Here is a 17,591-nt window from a genome sequence, read left to right on the forward strand (position 1 = left end):
GTGTCCACGTGTGTTTCGAAACATATGTAGAATATAATATAACGTAACAGTAAAGAAACTCAAATACGTAAGATGTTGACTTTAGAAACACTAAAATTTATTAGGCGAATATTTCGGCTACTCCTGTAGTCTTTGTCAACGCTTGACATAAAATATATATATATATATATATACTGATCATTTGTAGGCTACTTCCTCATATAGATGTTAAGGAATGTTTGGCATCTAGAAAATGTACAATTATAAAAACACAACAAAGCACAATGTTTACTGTTCAATACTAGTCAACACCCTCACTTCCTCTAGACCTGAACACTGAATAGTGCACGGGACGTGGAATTCCACAACAATAACTGCCGACACAATGCACACCTCAACGCCAATGAATTACCATTATAGTTGCATCGCCAACCTCTTTAAGTACATAAATTAATTACTTTGTACAAATCACTAGCAGATTATTATAGTTAATATATTATTGATACTGATCACGCGTGTGGTGTCATGTTATACCCTCCTCCTTAATTCTACAGATCGTTCTCAAGATAACATACTTAAGGAGCTACACACCGACACTGGGACTGGTCATTCACCTCTGAACCTATCACGCAATAGGGTTCCTCATTAAAGGGGAACCCTTCACCCCATCCTTGTCTCAGAATGTTATCTATGCTGTGATTGGCCAATGTAGAGTAATTAAGCACTACTTCCTGACCAATTAAATTGTAGTGATTCAAATTCAGAAGGTTTTGTCTTTAAATCCCAAATGAGTATTATATCTTTTTTCTCAAAAAATGTATTATCGTTTTTATTTATCTAGTTTTTTATGTATTTACTAGCGGAGTTGTTTATCCATAACAAAATTTAACTATTCTAAAGGTGATTTACCATTATCTATTCGAAAGAAAAAAAATCATGTCCTAATGTGAATATCTAAAGCCCTGTCATGACTATCAAATTAAATTTGAAAAAAAAATTGTTGTATGCCCATATATAGTAGTGATGTGCCTATATATGGTCATGATGTGATGTCATCATGACCATATTTAGGTATGTCACATGTTTTTGTCATATAAAATTTGATAGTCTTGGCAGTGCATAAGGGGTTCACTAGTTTGGACTTATAGCTCCGTTGGTAGAGCCTACTGTGCCATCCAAATGCTCTACCATCAATGGGTCCAATTCTTAAATAGGACAATTTATGCTTTTCTCAATTTATAACCAGATTCAGACATGCTACTAAATTATTTAGAGTATTGCCAGAATGGTACACTCAGATAAACACGATAATCTTAAAAATCATTATAAAAATTATATCACTACATCTAACAAAATAATAATATTACATTAATAATTTTTTTAAAGAATCATTCAATATAATACTGACTAGTTTTTATTTGCCATAAATCTCTCAAATTTAAAGCAATATTTTAACAAGAAATATAAAACATTTTAAGCTACAACAGTAGATTTAAGTTAAGTGTATGTGCACATTTTTATCATTGCTGAAATAAATTACAAGAAATGACAGGAAATAAAAATGTAATAGTTTTATAATCATTTAAAGTTGACAAAATGCTATAAACCAATCAGGAGTAGCACCTTTAAGTAGCCATAATGTGAGCTCATTCCCACTCAACACATAAAGAAATACATTAAAACTATATTTAGCACAAAAACAATTTCGAATAAAATCGAGATTTTATTGCAAAATCAATGAAAAGCACTTCTTATCATTGTGGGGGCGAAAATTGAATTAGCCTAGATCTATTTTTTGGATGCCTGCATGCAAAATGCAACATTCAGAGTTTTAATCTATTACTGTATATTAATAGATCGTTATCTGCAATTTACAAGTTTCTTTGGTAAGTGGTTGTATCAGTTACAAATCTGTCTGCTAATACCACAAAAAAGTGTCAATTTCACTACCTGGGGGCCTGCTTGAACATTATTAATTAAACTATTTATCTGATTATTAGTCAAGTCTTATAAGATCATCCTGCTGATAAGTTAAAGCTTGCGCCTTTCATGGTTAAATAAATGTGGGTTTGACGAGAAACTTGAACCAAAAATGCATGATGAAGCAAAAAAACAGATCTTGTAGATAAGACAAAGTCTTTAGAAACTTTTAGGATTGTTTATTCTTTATGTTCCTAATTTTTCAAACCTTCTGAATTCCCAAAGGGAACTTACCATATTTGGAATAAATGCCTCCATTGAATAAACGCCTCCGTAACTGTAAACAAAACTAATGGAGGCCATATCATTCTCAACACATTCTATCAATGTTTTACTCCAGTACAGTAGAATTACATTTTTTCTAACCTGGTTGGGATAAATAAGTCTTTATGATCACACAATACACATATTGTGTTGTAGTTTCACATTTACAGTGAAAATAAGGGACATATATTTGAGTGTATATGTATCCATTTTACACAAAAAAAACAAAAAAAAAATGCCTCCCTCGAATTAACGCTTCTCTCAAATAAAAGCTCCTCAAACCCTTTCTCAACAATAAATGCCTGGGGTGTTTATTTGAATAAATACAGTAACTAACTTCTGTATGGGAGTGCATTGTCCGATGGGAAATGTGAAATACGTAATGTCTGCCCGAGACAAAACAGCGTAGCAGATGATGATGAGATGACATTATACTGTATAGAAGATACATAATAGAAGACCATGATGTACACCTCTCCAAAAAGACTATCCAAAAAGAGACTGCAACTTCAATTAAAGACAACTATCTAGATAAAGGCCTTTTTTTTTATTTTTATGACAATTATTTCTCTAATTACAAAGTTGCTAAATGACCATGAACACCCCGACCTCATAGTGGACATTTCCAGAGTGATAATCAAACTTAACAACTGACCAATCAACACCAAGCTAGGAATATGTGCTTGTCTCACAAGTACATAGATTGTTCCACAAATCCATGTGTTTAATAATGTTACTTCTTCTTCCAGATGGAGGGCCAAATTGACAGTTGAAGGCTTCGGCCCAAAATGGATGTGTACTACTCATCCTCACAATTTATTTCTCCACTAAGTTCCCGTCGTGTCATCATGCGCAGGCCAAAAAGCGCGCCGTCTAGTCCACAATGGCGAGGTCGTGAGATGGACCAATACACCGGGGTAACCCCCTACTTGTCTAGCAAGATGTACTGGGTTCTTTTTAGTGCACATGAGCTAGTACTATTTATGTAATCATGTAAAAAAGCATGAAGTGAATTGCTCAAATTCAAACATAAAAAAACAGTTTAAAAAAAGTAGACTAGTAGGAATGGAATAAATTAATTCTGATACATAATTCATTAGGAAATAAAAAGATGGTACAGTAGGCATAGCGAGACTTTTTTTACACCTTGTTCAGTGAACTCACCGCTTGCCAATAATGATCATTTCAAATAAACATAAAATTTTACTTTTAGAAAAATTAGTACACCCGAAGCCACGAAAAAAAATGGAAATTTCAGAAAAAAATTTAAATTTTTCTTTATTTTTATCACGCCCACCGCTGCCTTGAAATCTCCAAAACTAAGATATGTACATTTCTTCTCAATTGTATAAATTTAAAGCATTTAACCATCCCATTACTACAGTGTTTACGTTCAGCAATTAAATTTTATTTTCTGCTCCGTCTGGATGTTTTTGGCAAAACCATTTGCTAAATAAGAAAACAAAATTTTATCTTTTATTCCGCCCTTCTCTGACGATCTTTATAAAAATAGCAAGGTATAAAAAAAGTCTCGTCTAAAGTATGTTACATACCTCTGGAATGCAGAGCCTAGCACAAATGCGCAAGCTTCTTTGATCTGAAGTTCGGTGTCATTGAGGCCATCCACTAGTATTTGAAACCCACCAACACTTTCCAAGTTCTGCGCATTATCAATCTAAACAAAAGAATATACACTGCATCACATCATATTGGTAATGGTATTAGTGTGGGACTTGTAAAGTGCATGTTACGTGGTCTCTGTGCACTATATGTTACACAAAAGAAACAAACCAAAAAACTAAATCTAACTAGCTTAGAGGCTTAAGCATTTATCTCTGCTAGCCAGAATTTAAAGGAGCAATACTGCACATATTTAAAAAAAACCCATCATGCATTCCATTTTTTTAAATATTAAAAACCAAGAAAATTATGCCTTTAAGGTTTGAATTTTGAAGTCAAACATAAAATTGTGCACTTTCAAATTCATAAGACTTTTTACCTGATGCACGTAATATTCTAATTCAAGAAGGACATTGACTCGTTGCTGGAGACTGGCGTCCTTTTGCTTGTATTGCTCAACTAGTCGCTGCATTATTTCTGTATCTGTTTCTACCATGACATTCATTGCTTCAAAATCTTTCTTAAGCTCTGAATATGATCTATATTTCTCTTGTAGCTTTTTGGCCTGAAAAAACAAAACCAATTTAAAAACTACCATATTATCAGTTATAAACTTACATACATCATATTATTTATATAGCGCTATTCCATTAAGATCAGAGCGTTAAAAGCATGGATTACAGTAGCTCATACATTAACTTTCTTCTCTCCTAACGGTCTCTTTGTGTCTTAGCTACTACCCGGTAAACCGGTACCAGCTACTCTTGTCTGTCCACAACAGGGTCTGTATGGACCACTACCCTGAGGCAACCCCCTACTCGTCTTGAAAGATGTACTGGGTTTTTTATAGTGCACATGAGCCAACTGTTTACACTGGGCCTACTGGTTATAGTCCTAATCCGAGAAGACTCGTTCCACCTCCAGTGTGCCATTCGAACCAGCACCGACAATTTGGCTGTAGTTTGCGACACCCCTGCTTTAACCACTTGGCCGTTTGACTTGGAGCTCGGCCAGTTGACTTGCCATGGTTAACTTAAATCAATATACTTAGTATAAGATAACATTACTGTACCTCTTCTTTGTCCTTAACGTCATCCATACCACTCTTAAATTTCTTCAGAGCTTCCTTTAATTCTGTTTGAGTAAAATGATCTTTGTTTATCATTCTCATTCCCTCATGGTCACCATCCTTCCAATACTTCATCTTTTCATCCTCCATATCAACGGACTCTTCTACTTCTCCATCACTGTTAACTCTTTCTACATGTGTATCCTCTCCATCTGCTACTACTTTCACTTGGTTTATTTCATCCGTTTGGACATCTTCAGGGTCCAGCAGTTTTGCTTCTTTGATGCCGGTCTGGAAGTCCATCCTGACATGGAGTCCACGAGGAATAGATTGTCCTGTGCACAGAATAAATAAAATCTGATCCACTTAAGTACGAAGCTGACAATGGTTTGTATCTAATCTCTAAAAATAATTATATTTGAATTTGAAAAGAGGAACATGTATAGTGGAACAGTGTTCTCCCAATAAAAAGTTTTAATTTAATTTTAATTCCGGATGGAAGAGTAATTATGGAAAATATAATGCAGCAAATTTGGCACTTTATATTGTATTATGTAATGTTAAATTTATATAGCACTTCATACCAAAGTCTCAAAGTGCTCGAGGTGTGGACTTGCTCGGACAATAACTTGCTTCTCCCCAAAGGTCTTTTCATGTTTGAGCTACCTGGTAAACTGGTACCAGCTACTCTCATCTGTCCACAGCAGGGGCTGTATGGACTAGCCCACCGGGGTGTACACCTTTCGAGGGGTGTACTCGTCTAAAAAGATGTACTGAGTTCTTTAAAGTGCACATGAGCCAAATTGTGCACACTGGGCCTACAGTGTAGTCCTTATTCGAGAAGACTTGTTCCACCACCGGAACCATAGGAGAGAGTGCCAATCGAACCAGCGTCGATATTATGGCTGTACGTTACCACGCCCCTGCATTAACCACTCAGTCATTCAACTCCAAAGTACATTGTGAAGTTCGGTACAATATAAATCCCAACAATCATTTGATTGTCAAAAACAGGTCTCCCTCCAATTAAAGACTACTTTTCAGACAGGGAGTTCCAGGTCTTTAGCAGCTTTGGTCTATAGAATAATAAAGATATGTTAATAGAGATACAGTATGCTAATATGGGACTACAGAAAAGTGGTCTTAAAATTGGAGGTGGTCTTAATTGGAGGGGTCTACATTAGAGGGAGACCTGATACAATATGTTCAAAAAAAGGTTTGTTTGAAGTTAGACTACCCTGTAGTTCGTTAGGTTCAGGTTACCTGGTTTTATAACTTGCCATTCATTTGTAGGTTGAAAGATGTCTGCATCTCCATCACCAGATTCTTGGTCAAATTCATAATTCTCCTGTGGCTTTGTGTCATCATTATTTCCATCATCAATATTAACACTTAATGCAGCAGAGGCAGGCAATGCACCATCACTACCAAGTACTGATATATAACAGGAGATGCCAAACAGATGAAGCATGCAGACATGGAAGATACTCAATCGTAATTTTCTGCTGTACATTCTGTAGAGACAAGAAGAACCATGGTTCATGTTAATGTATGTAAATATTCACAATATAATAATATCAAATATTATAAATGCCCTAATGTCAATACAATCTTTAATTTCTTTCAAAAATTGTAAGTTCATTTATGTGGTATGCTGTACATGCAGTAAAATAATAGAAGGGAGCACAATTCTAATCAGCTACAGTAAAACTTTTTTATATTGTATCCTTTGGAACATGGAGACTGACTTGTTTGGCTAGGTCATATGGGATTAGGGTTGTAGCGACCGCGAGGGAAAGCAGCCGCGCTCAAAATGTATGGAACGCCAGTAGCGCTATACCAATTGATTGGGATACGGTACTGTGGAGCATTGGTCAATAGCGTTCATATCGTACTCGTCAATTCTAGTATATTTCACTCAGTTTTATTTGATCAGGCAAGTGTTTCGAAATAAAGAGAAATCAATGTATAATTTTCATAATTGAATATTTTTTATTTCTCGTAGTCTTCTTAGCCCTGGTTAATTAAAGATCGATTTGTTTGCAGATTGATTACAGATCGAAACATTTAAAAGGTAAAGGTAAAGGTAGGAGAATAACCCATAACTTGCAGCGTCATTGTGCTGCATTGCGTATTGGCGTGGTCCGTGACTACCTAGCTGCCGTAAAGAGGCGCTTCTTGGTAGATAAATGTTCACATCGTTCCACAACGACAGGGGCTGAAATGAACCATAACATCGGGGTAACCCCCTACTCTTCCGAAAGATGCAATGGGTTCTTTAAAGTGCACACGAGCCAGATGTACTGTATACACTGGACCTCCATTTTAAGTCCTTATCCGAGAAGACTTGGTTCTACCAACCGGACCATGGGCGAGGAGCGGCTGGAACCAGCGCCGATGTTATAGGCTGTAGCTAGTGGCGCCCCTGCCTTACTGCTCGGCCACTCGACTCGATTTTTGTACGTACATGACATAATGGAATTATGATATGATTAAATTGATATGTATTATTATGTTATCAGTTTGGATTTTTATGTATGATGAACTTTTATTTTATATTTCTTTCAGGACACAAACGGATTCAAACATGGGATCTGTCAATACTAAATTTACAATGTAATAAAATTTGCTGAACGTGAAAAACATAGGTCTACACTTAGTGATACTGTACATTGTTGTCAATATTATTATTAATTTATTATTATTATTATTATTATTATTATTATTATTATTATTATTATTATTAATGATAATTATCAATCATCTTCAAATGCAATGACAAACAGATGTTCATTCACTAAAGAACAAACTATATAAATATTAAGTCTCGATTTACATAGGCTATATATAAATTATGAAAGAAAATATACATTAATTTGATAATTGATTAAAACAGTATTAATATCGTCATATGCCCCTTACCCCTGGTCCCACTACCTATGTAAAGTGTATGAGAAATTTACATCATATATTAACCAAGAAATAAAAAAGAAAAGAAAAGATATTGACAAATTCGAAGTGACACTTATTTGCCTTCTCTTCAACTTCAACCAAAACAAAAAAAATTACAGATTCAGTATAATGAAGAGGAAAAGGAAGAAAGCACAGACCCAGGAAGATAATAAAATATCTTGTGACAAGTCAGACAAAAAGGCAAAGATACATCTAAAAAAATGGCAGAGAAACCATTGAAACTGCTATGTAAATGCTGTAAAGTAAGGAAATATCACACTTCAGGAACATGCTTATCTGTTCCTTTGAATTATGGAATAATATAATAAGTACAAAAAAATTTGAGTTTTAACATAAAAATGCTCAATATATCAAACAACTTCTTTAAAATATAATAAAACATTCAGTAGAAAAAGAAGGCTGTGAATGTATTCTGACAATATTTATAATTATCCGTAGTGAAACTGTCTACTTACTTGATCAAGAATATGTGAGACTTGACTTGGTAAGAACGTTGAGGACTGCCTGGTTTTACGACCATAGCTAGCCTAAAACAACATGCCTGTAGGACGGCCAACCACTAGGCTAGCCGTTATGTCGCACCTAGCTGGCTAGGCTAGTGTGGATATAATGTAGCCTAGCCTAGATAATCGCTGCCTAGGCTCAAGAAAGTACTACTACTACGACGGTAAGTAGGGCCTCTAGTCAGGCCGAGCCCTAGCATCAAGCAAGGCAATGTTGGCCGCAGTTAACCTACCTTAAGCCGAATATATCAACAAAAGAGAGGATCAGATTTTATATTATCCTTCGTCTTAATGGTGAATTTCACTTAGTCTTAGTTTATGTAGGCCTACCATATATGTTAATTTTAGTCGGTGATATGTAACGCCACCGTTCCCACACGTGTACCTTGTTGACGTTCAACACGTCTTACTTGCTAACTGACCCATGACGGAATTACCTTTCACACCTGACATTGTTATTCAAGCGCATGATAGTATAATGTTTATTTACTAATATAATTCGTTGATTAAAATTGAATTACAGCTTTTTAATAATATTAATAATTAAAAAATTTATATATTTATATATTAATGAAATTTAACTTCGCTTTAAATTGTTTTATTTAGTTCAAATTTAATCAAAAAATATATTTGATTGTGATTCGTGACCTGCTGAAAGTGCCATTTTAAAAAACTTTTGAAAACGCACATGTTCTTTACTCTACCTGACGGGTTTCAGGCTGCAGTGGTGTAATACCTTTTGTTCAACAGTTCTTTTTTTAAAACAAGTTAAATATGGCAATTAACAAAGAATATTTTTGGGGTAAGTTTTGAGGTTGAATGCGATTATAGAAATTCCTCGTCCGTTCGTTGCCTCAGTTTGATCAGGTAACCGTAAATCTGTTCAATTCAATCATCCACTAACCACTCGCCACGGCCACGACAGGTGGCGCGGGAGTACCATCGTCACACCAGTCAAGAGACTTTAGTGTGCCCTAGGCCTAGTCAGGTACAGCCTACGTTATGCCTAGCCTTGTGCCCTGTTTATAAAAACTCAGATTCTTGGTTGGTTCCATTTACTTTCTAGCTACTACTAGGCCTAGCCTAGACTAACGAATTATATTCTTAATTAAACCTTTTTGTTTTTAAAGGAAATTGGCGCTGATGCACTTATAGCCTAGTACTCCACCCAAACCTAACCTTAACCTCAACTGCAGTCTTGCTATGTTATTGTTAAGGTTAGGGTTAGGGTGGAGTACTAAAGTGCATTAGCTTGATTAAAGTTTGATTTGTTTACAGATTGATTACAGATTGAAACATTTTTGTACGTACATGACATAATTGAATTAGATTAAATTGATATTTATTATATGTTATCAGTTCAGATTTTTATGTATAATGAACTTTTATTTTATATTTCTTTCAGGACACAAACGGATTCAAACATGGGATCTGTCAATACTAAATTTACAATGTAATAAAATTTGATGAACGTGAAAAACATAGGTCTACACTTAGTGATACTGTACATTGTTGTCATTATTATTATTAATTTATTATTATTATTATTATTACTATTATTATTATTATTATTATTAAATGATAATTATCAATCATCTTCAAATGCAATGACAAACAGATGTTCATTCACTAAAGAACAAACTATAAATATTAAGTCTCGATTTATATAGGCTATATATAAATTATGAAAGAAAATATACATTAATTTGATAATTGATTAAAACAGTATTAATATCAAACTCTGATGCCCATTGTCCAACATACATTTTGCATACTGCACGCTTGGCGCTCCATACAAATTGCTCCGTATCGGCTCGCGGCCGCTCCGACCATACTCCGTCATATGCCCCTTACCCCTGGTCCCACTACCTATGTAAAGTGTATGAGAAATTTACATCATATATTAACCAAAAAAAAAAAGAAAAGATATTGACAAATCCGAAGTGACATTTGCCTTCTCTTCAACTTCAACCAAAACAAAAAAAAAATACAGATTCAGTATAATGAAGAGGAAAAGGAAGAAAGCACAGACTCAGGAAGATAATAAAATATCTTGTGACAAGTCAGACAAAAAGGCAAAGATACATCTAAAAAAAATGGCAGAGAAACCATTGAAACTGCTATGTAAATGCTGTAAAGTGAGGAAATATCACACTTCAAGAACATGCTTATCTGTTCCTTTGAATTATGGAATAATAAGTACAAAAAAATTTGAGTTTACATAAAAATGCTCAATATATCAAACAATTTCTTTAAAATATAATAAAATATTCAGTAGAAAAAGAAGGCTGTGAATGTATTCAGAAATATTTATAATTATCCATAGTGAAACTGTCTACTAATACTTGATCAAGAATATGTGAGACTTGACTTGGTAAGAACGTTGAGGACTGCCTGGTTTTACGACCTATAGCTAGCCTAAAACAACATGCCTGTAGGACGGCCTACCACTAGGCTAGCCGTTATGCCACACCTAGCTGGCTAGGCTAGTGTGGATATAATGTAGCCTAGCCTAGATAATCGCTGCCTAGCTAGGCTCGAGAAAGTAATACTACTACTACGACGGTAAGTAAGGCCTCTAGCTAGTCAGGCCGAGCCCTAGCATCAAGCAAGGCAATGTTGGCCGCAGCTAACCTACCTTACGCCGAATATATCAACAAAAGAGAGGATCAGATTTTATATTATCCTTCGTCTTAATGGTGAATTTCACTTAGTCTTAGTTTATGTAGGCCTACCATATATGTTAATTTTAGTCGGTGATATGTAACGCCACCGTTCCCACACGTGTACCTTGTTGACGTTCAACACGTCTTACTTGCTAACTGACCCATGACGGAATTACCTTTCACACCTGACATTGTTATTCAAGCGCATGATAGTATAATGTTTATTTACTAATATAATTCGTTGATTAAAATTGAATTACAGCTTTTTAATAATATTAATAATTAAAAAATTTATATATTTATATATTAATGAAATTTAACTTCGCTTTAAATTGTTTTATTTAGTTCAAATTTAATCAAAAAATATATTTGATTGTGATTCGTGACCTGCTGAAAGTGCCATTTTAAAAAACTTTTGAAAACGCACATGTTCTTTACTCTACCTGACGGGTTTCAGGCTGCAGTGGTGTAATACCTTTTGTTCAACAGTTCTTTTTTTAAAACAAGTTAAATATGGCAATTAACAAAGAATATTTTTGGGGTAAGTTTTGAGGTTGAATGCGATTATAGAAATTCCTCGTCCGTTCGTTGCCTCAATTTGATCAGGTAACCGTAAATCTGTTCAATTCAATCATCCACCACCCACTCGCCACGGCTACGACAGGTGGCGCGGGGGTACCATCGTCACACCAGTCAAGAGTCTTTAGTGTGCCCTAGGCCTAGTCAAGTCCAGCCTACGTTATGCCTAGCCTTGTGCCCTGTCTATAAAAAACTCTGATTCTTGGTTGGTTCCATTTACATTCTAGCTACTACTAGGCCTAGCCTAGACTAACGAATTATATTCTTAATTAAACCTCTTTGTTTTTAAAGGAAAATTGGCGCTGATGCACTTATAGCCTAGTACTCCACCCTAACCTTAACCTCAACTGCAGTCTTGCTATGTTATTGTTAAGGTTAGGGTTAGGGTGGAGTACTAAAGTGCATTAGCACTGGAAAATTAATTGAATTGGGAAGAATAAGGCCACTTTTTGTTGCCTCTCCAAAATTGTTTTGACATGCATTAATAATTATGAAATGAAGTGTCAAATTGTTGACACTTGCTCTTTTGCATCCTACCTAGGTTTATTTCGGAGGGGAAATATAGTTGGTGGTGAAGAAGATTTCTTTCTCTCTCTCCAAAAACTCCACTCCCAAGCGTCATAATTTGACTTAGATAATACCTTCTTGACTTGCGTAGATCATTTTTGTATCAATTCCAATTTTTTCAATTTCAATTTTATTTGATCTCAAATGGCAGCATTAATGCTAAATACATGACAATAAATTTAATACATTTAAATAAACAGAAAAGCCGTAAAACATAATAAGATCAAATTATTTAGGTAAAACATTTTAATTCTATTTACTAAACTAGAAAAATGATAACATTAATTTGGTAAAACATTTTAATTGTATTTACATAACTAATAAAATGTCAAAATACTACAAGTTACTGTATAAAAATTAGATTATTATTTATGTAAAAATAACATTACTGTATGTATTATCAAAATATTTACAATTGAAATTTATAAAAAATAACTTTAATTTCATTTTTTAAAATTTGAATGTCTTATGTAATATATTTATTCATCTTGATGGCTTTTACATTTTCCATAGGCCTATCTACAGTAATTTAAAAAAAAGAAGAAATAAAATAATATCAGTGACCTTTTAAATGGATCACTTGTATTATTATATTCTTATTTCTATCATCAAAAATTGTTTTTCTAATTGTTATCACCATCATAAATATTCATCCTTTGAAAAAAAGAAAATTAGTAAATTCACTTTGTTAATTCATTTCTAAACATAAAATTTCATAAGCACTGCTCTACAATCAAGACTGGCACACCAATTGAGGCTTACTGTAATATATTGGAGTAATTGTATTTTGAAAAAGCATTGAGGTGCTAAATCAATATACCAACTTCATAGATTCCAGGCATTTGATTGGTTGAAAAAGCTGGATAATAGTTACAGCCATGCCCTCCTAACTGGTTAATAGTATTAGAATCTATGTAGTCTTATATGAAACAAATATTTACTGGGATTTTCATTGGGTCTTTTTCTCCAGATAACCTTGGGCTATAATTTGAACCATGCCTCTCATCCCAGTAAATATTTGTATATATTATGTTGCAAAATTGTAACATTATTAAACAACATATTTTGACAGTGTACTGTATATGAAGTTGTAAAAAATCATGTACAATAGTCCATATATCGCACTCGATCACACACCACTTTCAAATATGCATTGCACAGAGCATACTAATGCAGTACATGGTTGATTATTTATCTTAAAATCATTGCTTTATTCTCCATTATTGGCTCTGTCTCTCTTAAAAGGTAAAAAGTTTCTTGCTGCAAGATGTTTGCTAACATTATTTTAAATACAGAAAAAAGTAGCACGTTGATACTAGGTGAGATTTTTATTTCCAACAAGCTTTTTTATACACAGTACACTGAAGAAGTAATAGACTAGTGGTACGGCTAATCATATTTTCAGTACTTGTATTTTTAATTTAGCGGGACAACTGAGCAAGAAGAAGCCCTCTATTACATGGGACCCAAAGATCGGAGATGAGGATGATGATGACAGCTTTGAGGAAAGCGCTGTTCAGCATTTTCTATTTTTGAAGCAGGTAAAATTTTATGTTCTGCTTAATTCCGGGAGACTCCTGTGCACAGGAGACTGGTGACGTCTGTGATATACCCCTTTACAGAATTACCAGACTGACCAACAATACCTTTAAACTATACTTACACATAACCCAACACTCATATCTATAGAACCCTTGTATACAACTTGTAGGCCTATAAAAGAGAAGGGGTTGGGCTGTGAAATTTAGAAGCCCGCCGCCAGTCTCAACAGATGAGAACTGGCCACCAGCTTTAAAAGTGTTGAATACCCAGGGTATAGATGATTTCTGAATTAATTACCCAACTCCGGTAAAATATTTATATAAGTACAGTAATTTGACCATATTTAGGCATTTCACATGTTTTTGTCAAATAAAATGTGGTAGTTTGGACAGGGCTTTAGATGCATTATCGCGTACACTAAATAGTGCCACGCAATCTAAGCATTGACCTTAATAAAAAGTATTATTTTCCACCTCACTAACCACATAATCTAAGGGCCTGTTTCTACTGGAAAGAAATAATCGATTAAAAATTGCTTTTTCGAAAAATTTCTTTTATTCTCGTAGTAGAAACAGGACCAGTTTAAAGAAAAAGTGATTAAAAAAAATTGATTAAAAACACGCAATGAATAGCGTGTTTGAACGGCAAATAACCGATTTTGGCTGTGCACCTTTTAGCTGCAACACAAAAAAAGTGATTATTAGGTGAAATGTGACCTCCAGGTCAATCACTGCAAACTTTCAAAAAAATTTGTCCTCTTGTTCATGTCCTTGGCCTACAAGCTAAAAACATCATCATCATCATCATTCGTTTTGTAATTATTTTGTGAGGGGATATTGGGCCTAGGCCTCTCCTAGTAATTTTACCAAGTGTGTTTCACATTCTATATGATTATCTTAACAGTAACAATATATTATTTTGTTATAAATCTTAGGCAGTTTTAGGAACTGAAGCTAAAGACGGTGAAAGAAATGTGGTGCAGGTAGCTTCTGAGGACATCGATGGAGAGACAATCAAACAACCTTTATTTTCTCTTAAAATTGGACTAAATGAATGTGTAAGTGAATGTTAGGATATAACAAACATTTCGGCATAAGCATAACCATGCCCTCTCAATAGCGTCAAGTTGTGTACAGTAGGCATGTAAGAATGCGCATAAATTTGGTAATCATCACTCCATAAAACGATTCTATCACAAATACAGTTGTTTAGTAAATATTTCAGCCTACCAACTTTAGAGGAATTTTGAATCCGGTAATAATAAAACTGTTTTACAAACATTTAACTTTACGAACATAATTTATAAGATCGTAAATTATATTTGTAAAGTTAATTTATAAGATATTTATAATTTTGTTAATTTTTCTATCAAATCATAATTATTTTTGAAAGGATTTTTATGTACGTCAGAGTACCCATGCTACTTACAAACAAAATCACCATAAAACTTCAATCATTCTTAGCATGAGAAAATGAGTTAAAAGTAATGCAAGCACTCCAGACTTACTCATTCAGTCGCATGTCTAGATTTAAAAAGTGGAATTCATTTATTAATATAATTATTAATTAATACTTATTAACATAATTCCATATGAACTAAACTAAATGCTAAATTTAAAAAAAAAGCTAAATAGCTTAAAAGCAGGTAATGGATGTATTATATCATTTTATTGATGTGTATGACAATACAAACTGATAAGAAAGTATAATACATACTCCAAGTATTGAAATACACGCCATCGTGTTGGGATACAAACTGAAGGAGCTAACAAGAGGACGCCCTCTATAATTTGATTGTACAATTGCAAATTTCAGATCATGCAGCTGTTTATTATTCATTTAGCTATTATGTAAAAGGAAGAATTCATTTGTTTCAATAGAGGTGTGGCTAATTAGAGGTTAAAAGCAATAATAAAATATGAACAATTGTACACATCCAGTTAATTAGTAAAAGCGATGCTTACAGTATACTTAAAAGCTAGGCTGCGGAGGGAAAACAATTTTTGATATTTTGTACAACTGATTTTTCTAAGGCAGAAAAAGCATATTTGATGGAAAACTCGGAAGCGGTTAATGAGATATACAAATTTTTGAATATTTAAAAACTGGGGGAAAAGAGGCTTAGCCTCCTTTTTTCACCTTTTTCTCCAGTTTTTAAATATTAACCACTGCCAAGTCTTTTGTCAAATATGCTTTTTGTGTCTTTAGAAAGTCAGTTGTGTATCTACATTCCTCCGGACCTGGCTTTAAAGTTGCATACTAATGTAGCAGATGAGGTGATTGGTTGTAAATCTATTATTGGATGTATAGTCGTATGCTGTACTGTATGTAAATAAAACCACCTACAGTGTTTAGTTGTGGGGTGGTTATATAAGATGGGGTGGTATTCAAAGAATTCCGGGTCATTTACCCATAAAAATATGCCTGTAATCTGCCAAAATTAAACAAATACTGTATGGGAATTAAATCAAGTTTTTTTATACAGAACTATGTTGTATGTACATATAATGGTGCACGTGTCTAGTCTAAACCTTATATCCCCGGGGCTAATCATGAAATAAACTGCTCAATTTAACATATGTTCATTCACTTGGAAATCATAAGAGATTTAAAGACTTGCCGTGACTGTACCAGATACCCCAACATCGTCCCCTTTGCTTAAGTTACTTTGTCAACAGCAAGTCAATTAATCGCACTCAAAGATAATCTATATAGTGTAAAACCTTTGCGTGACAACCAACAGATTTACTTTGAAAAGAAAAAAATTTCTGGGTGAACATGATATGTTTGCCTTGGGCAAAAACACCTCTGAGAAACAGAAACTTGTGTGTTGAAGCCTAAAGATATTTCAAGCATGAACAGTAGAAATTGGTTTGTTGTGGTATTACTGAACTATTTCATTGTTAATCCTGGATTCTCTGTAGGCAAACATTTGGAAGAAATAAAATGCAGTGCTATTTAAATACCTCAGCTAACACAACTTATTTTTTCCCTCCAAATACATCCTATTGCAAGGTTTACTTTCAACATTTTATATTTACCTAAGGTCTATTAAACTGGCAATAACAAAACAAGTTTAGTGATCTTAAATATTCACTTTCTACTGGTTAAAACGTCGTTGCCAGCACGATTTCCAAATATATTTATTGATACTGAATGTGAGAGAATTTTGGGTGGTATAGCCAGTAAAATTTGATGCCAATCTTTCCATTTTTAGACAACATTGGACGTAGGATTTCAACCGCCTGTCACTTTCTCGTTAGTTTCTGGTAATGGCCCCATTTACATGAGTGGACAACATGCACTGGGTAAAGTATTAAACATCTTTCAACATCTAATGTTTCCAGTATGGTATAGAAATTTAAAAATATAGATCATATTAAAATTAAATTTTCAATAGGTATAAAAATCTAAAACTATAGTTTGTATCAATTTCTCACCTGGTATTCAAATTTATGTAAAGTCAATTTGCACTTTTGAATGATCTTAAATCTAGACAGCTTAAAACTAATTTTCATTTGTTGGTATAAATTCTTATCTGCATTTTGATATATTATTTTTATTTTTACTATTTACTATTACTTTATCTTCTTATTACAGAGTTACAAGATGATAAATTAGATGATTTTGATGATGAAGATGATGAAGATGAGGTGGTAGAGGAAGAAGGGGACATTCAAGAAATGTTGAAGTCAAAAAAGAGGAAACGACCGATAGATACCCCATCAGACATAAACAAAAAAAAGGTGAAATTGTGATGGCCTGCCTTCAGGCTTTATTATTTTTATTATTGTTGTTGTAGTTCTTGTTTTTGCTGTTGTTGTTGTTATTATTTTTAACCTAGTGCAA

The 17,591-nt window shown here is 33.9% G+C and overlaps 2 protein-coding genes and 1 long non-coding RNA gene across 4 annotated transcripts in view; 2 read left to right on the forward strand and 1 right to left on the reverse strand.

Moving 5' to 3' along the window:
* LOC117121333 overlaps positions 1–7,017 on the forward strand; it is a 17,364-nt gene extending 10,347 nt beyond the window's left edge. The window contains exon 3 of the long non-coding RNA XR_004447528.1: positions 7,006–7,017. This is a non-coding gene — a long non-coding RNA (uncharacterized LOC117121333). The remainder of the gene's footprint in view (positions 1–7,005) is intronic.
* The window catches only part of LOC117121332 (nucleotide exchange factor SIL1-like), a gene marked incomplete in the record, with an annotated part of 17,708 nt that extends 9,125 nt beyond the window's left edge, over positions 1–8,583 (reverse strand). The window contains 5 exon segments of the mRNA XM_033266483.1: positions 3,777–3,898; positions 4,223–4,408; positions 4,916–5,247; positions 6,176–6,426; positions 8,341–8,583. Coding sequence (XP_033122374.1) covers positions 3,777–3,898; positions 4,223–4,408; positions 4,916–5,247; positions 6,176–6,426; positions 8,341–8,405 — 956 coding nt within the window.
* Positions 8,584–11,449: 2,866 nt separating this feature from the next.
* LOC117121334 (nucleoplasmin-like protein ANO39) overlaps positions 11,450–17,591 on the forward strand; it is a 49,880-nt gene continuing 43,738 nt past the window's right edge. For both annotated transcript variants that reach the window (XM_033266484.1, XM_033266485.1), the window contains exons 1-5: positions 11,450–11,595; positions 13,626–13,741; positions 14,677–14,799; positions 16,960–17,050; positions 17,343–17,488. In XM_033266484.1, coding sequence (XP_033122375.1) covers positions 11,568–11,595; positions 13,626–13,741; positions 14,677–14,799; positions 16,960–17,050; positions 17,343–17,488 — 504 coding nt within the window. In that variant the 5' untranslated portion in view covers positions 11,450–11,567. The remainder of the gene's footprint in view (positions 11,596–13,625; positions 13,742–14,676; positions 14,800–16,959; positions 17,051–17,342; positions 17,489–17,591) is intronic.

The sequence above is a fragment of the Anneissia japonica genome, unplaced genomic scaffold, assembly GCF_011630105.1.
Source record: "Anneissia japonica isolate Jap-2015-1 unplaced genomic scaffold, ASM1163010v1 scaffold21_len1647178_cov195, whole genome shotgun sequence".
NCBI lineage: Eukaryota > Metazoa > Echinodermata > Crinoidea > Comatulida > Comatulidae > Anneissia > Anneissia japonica.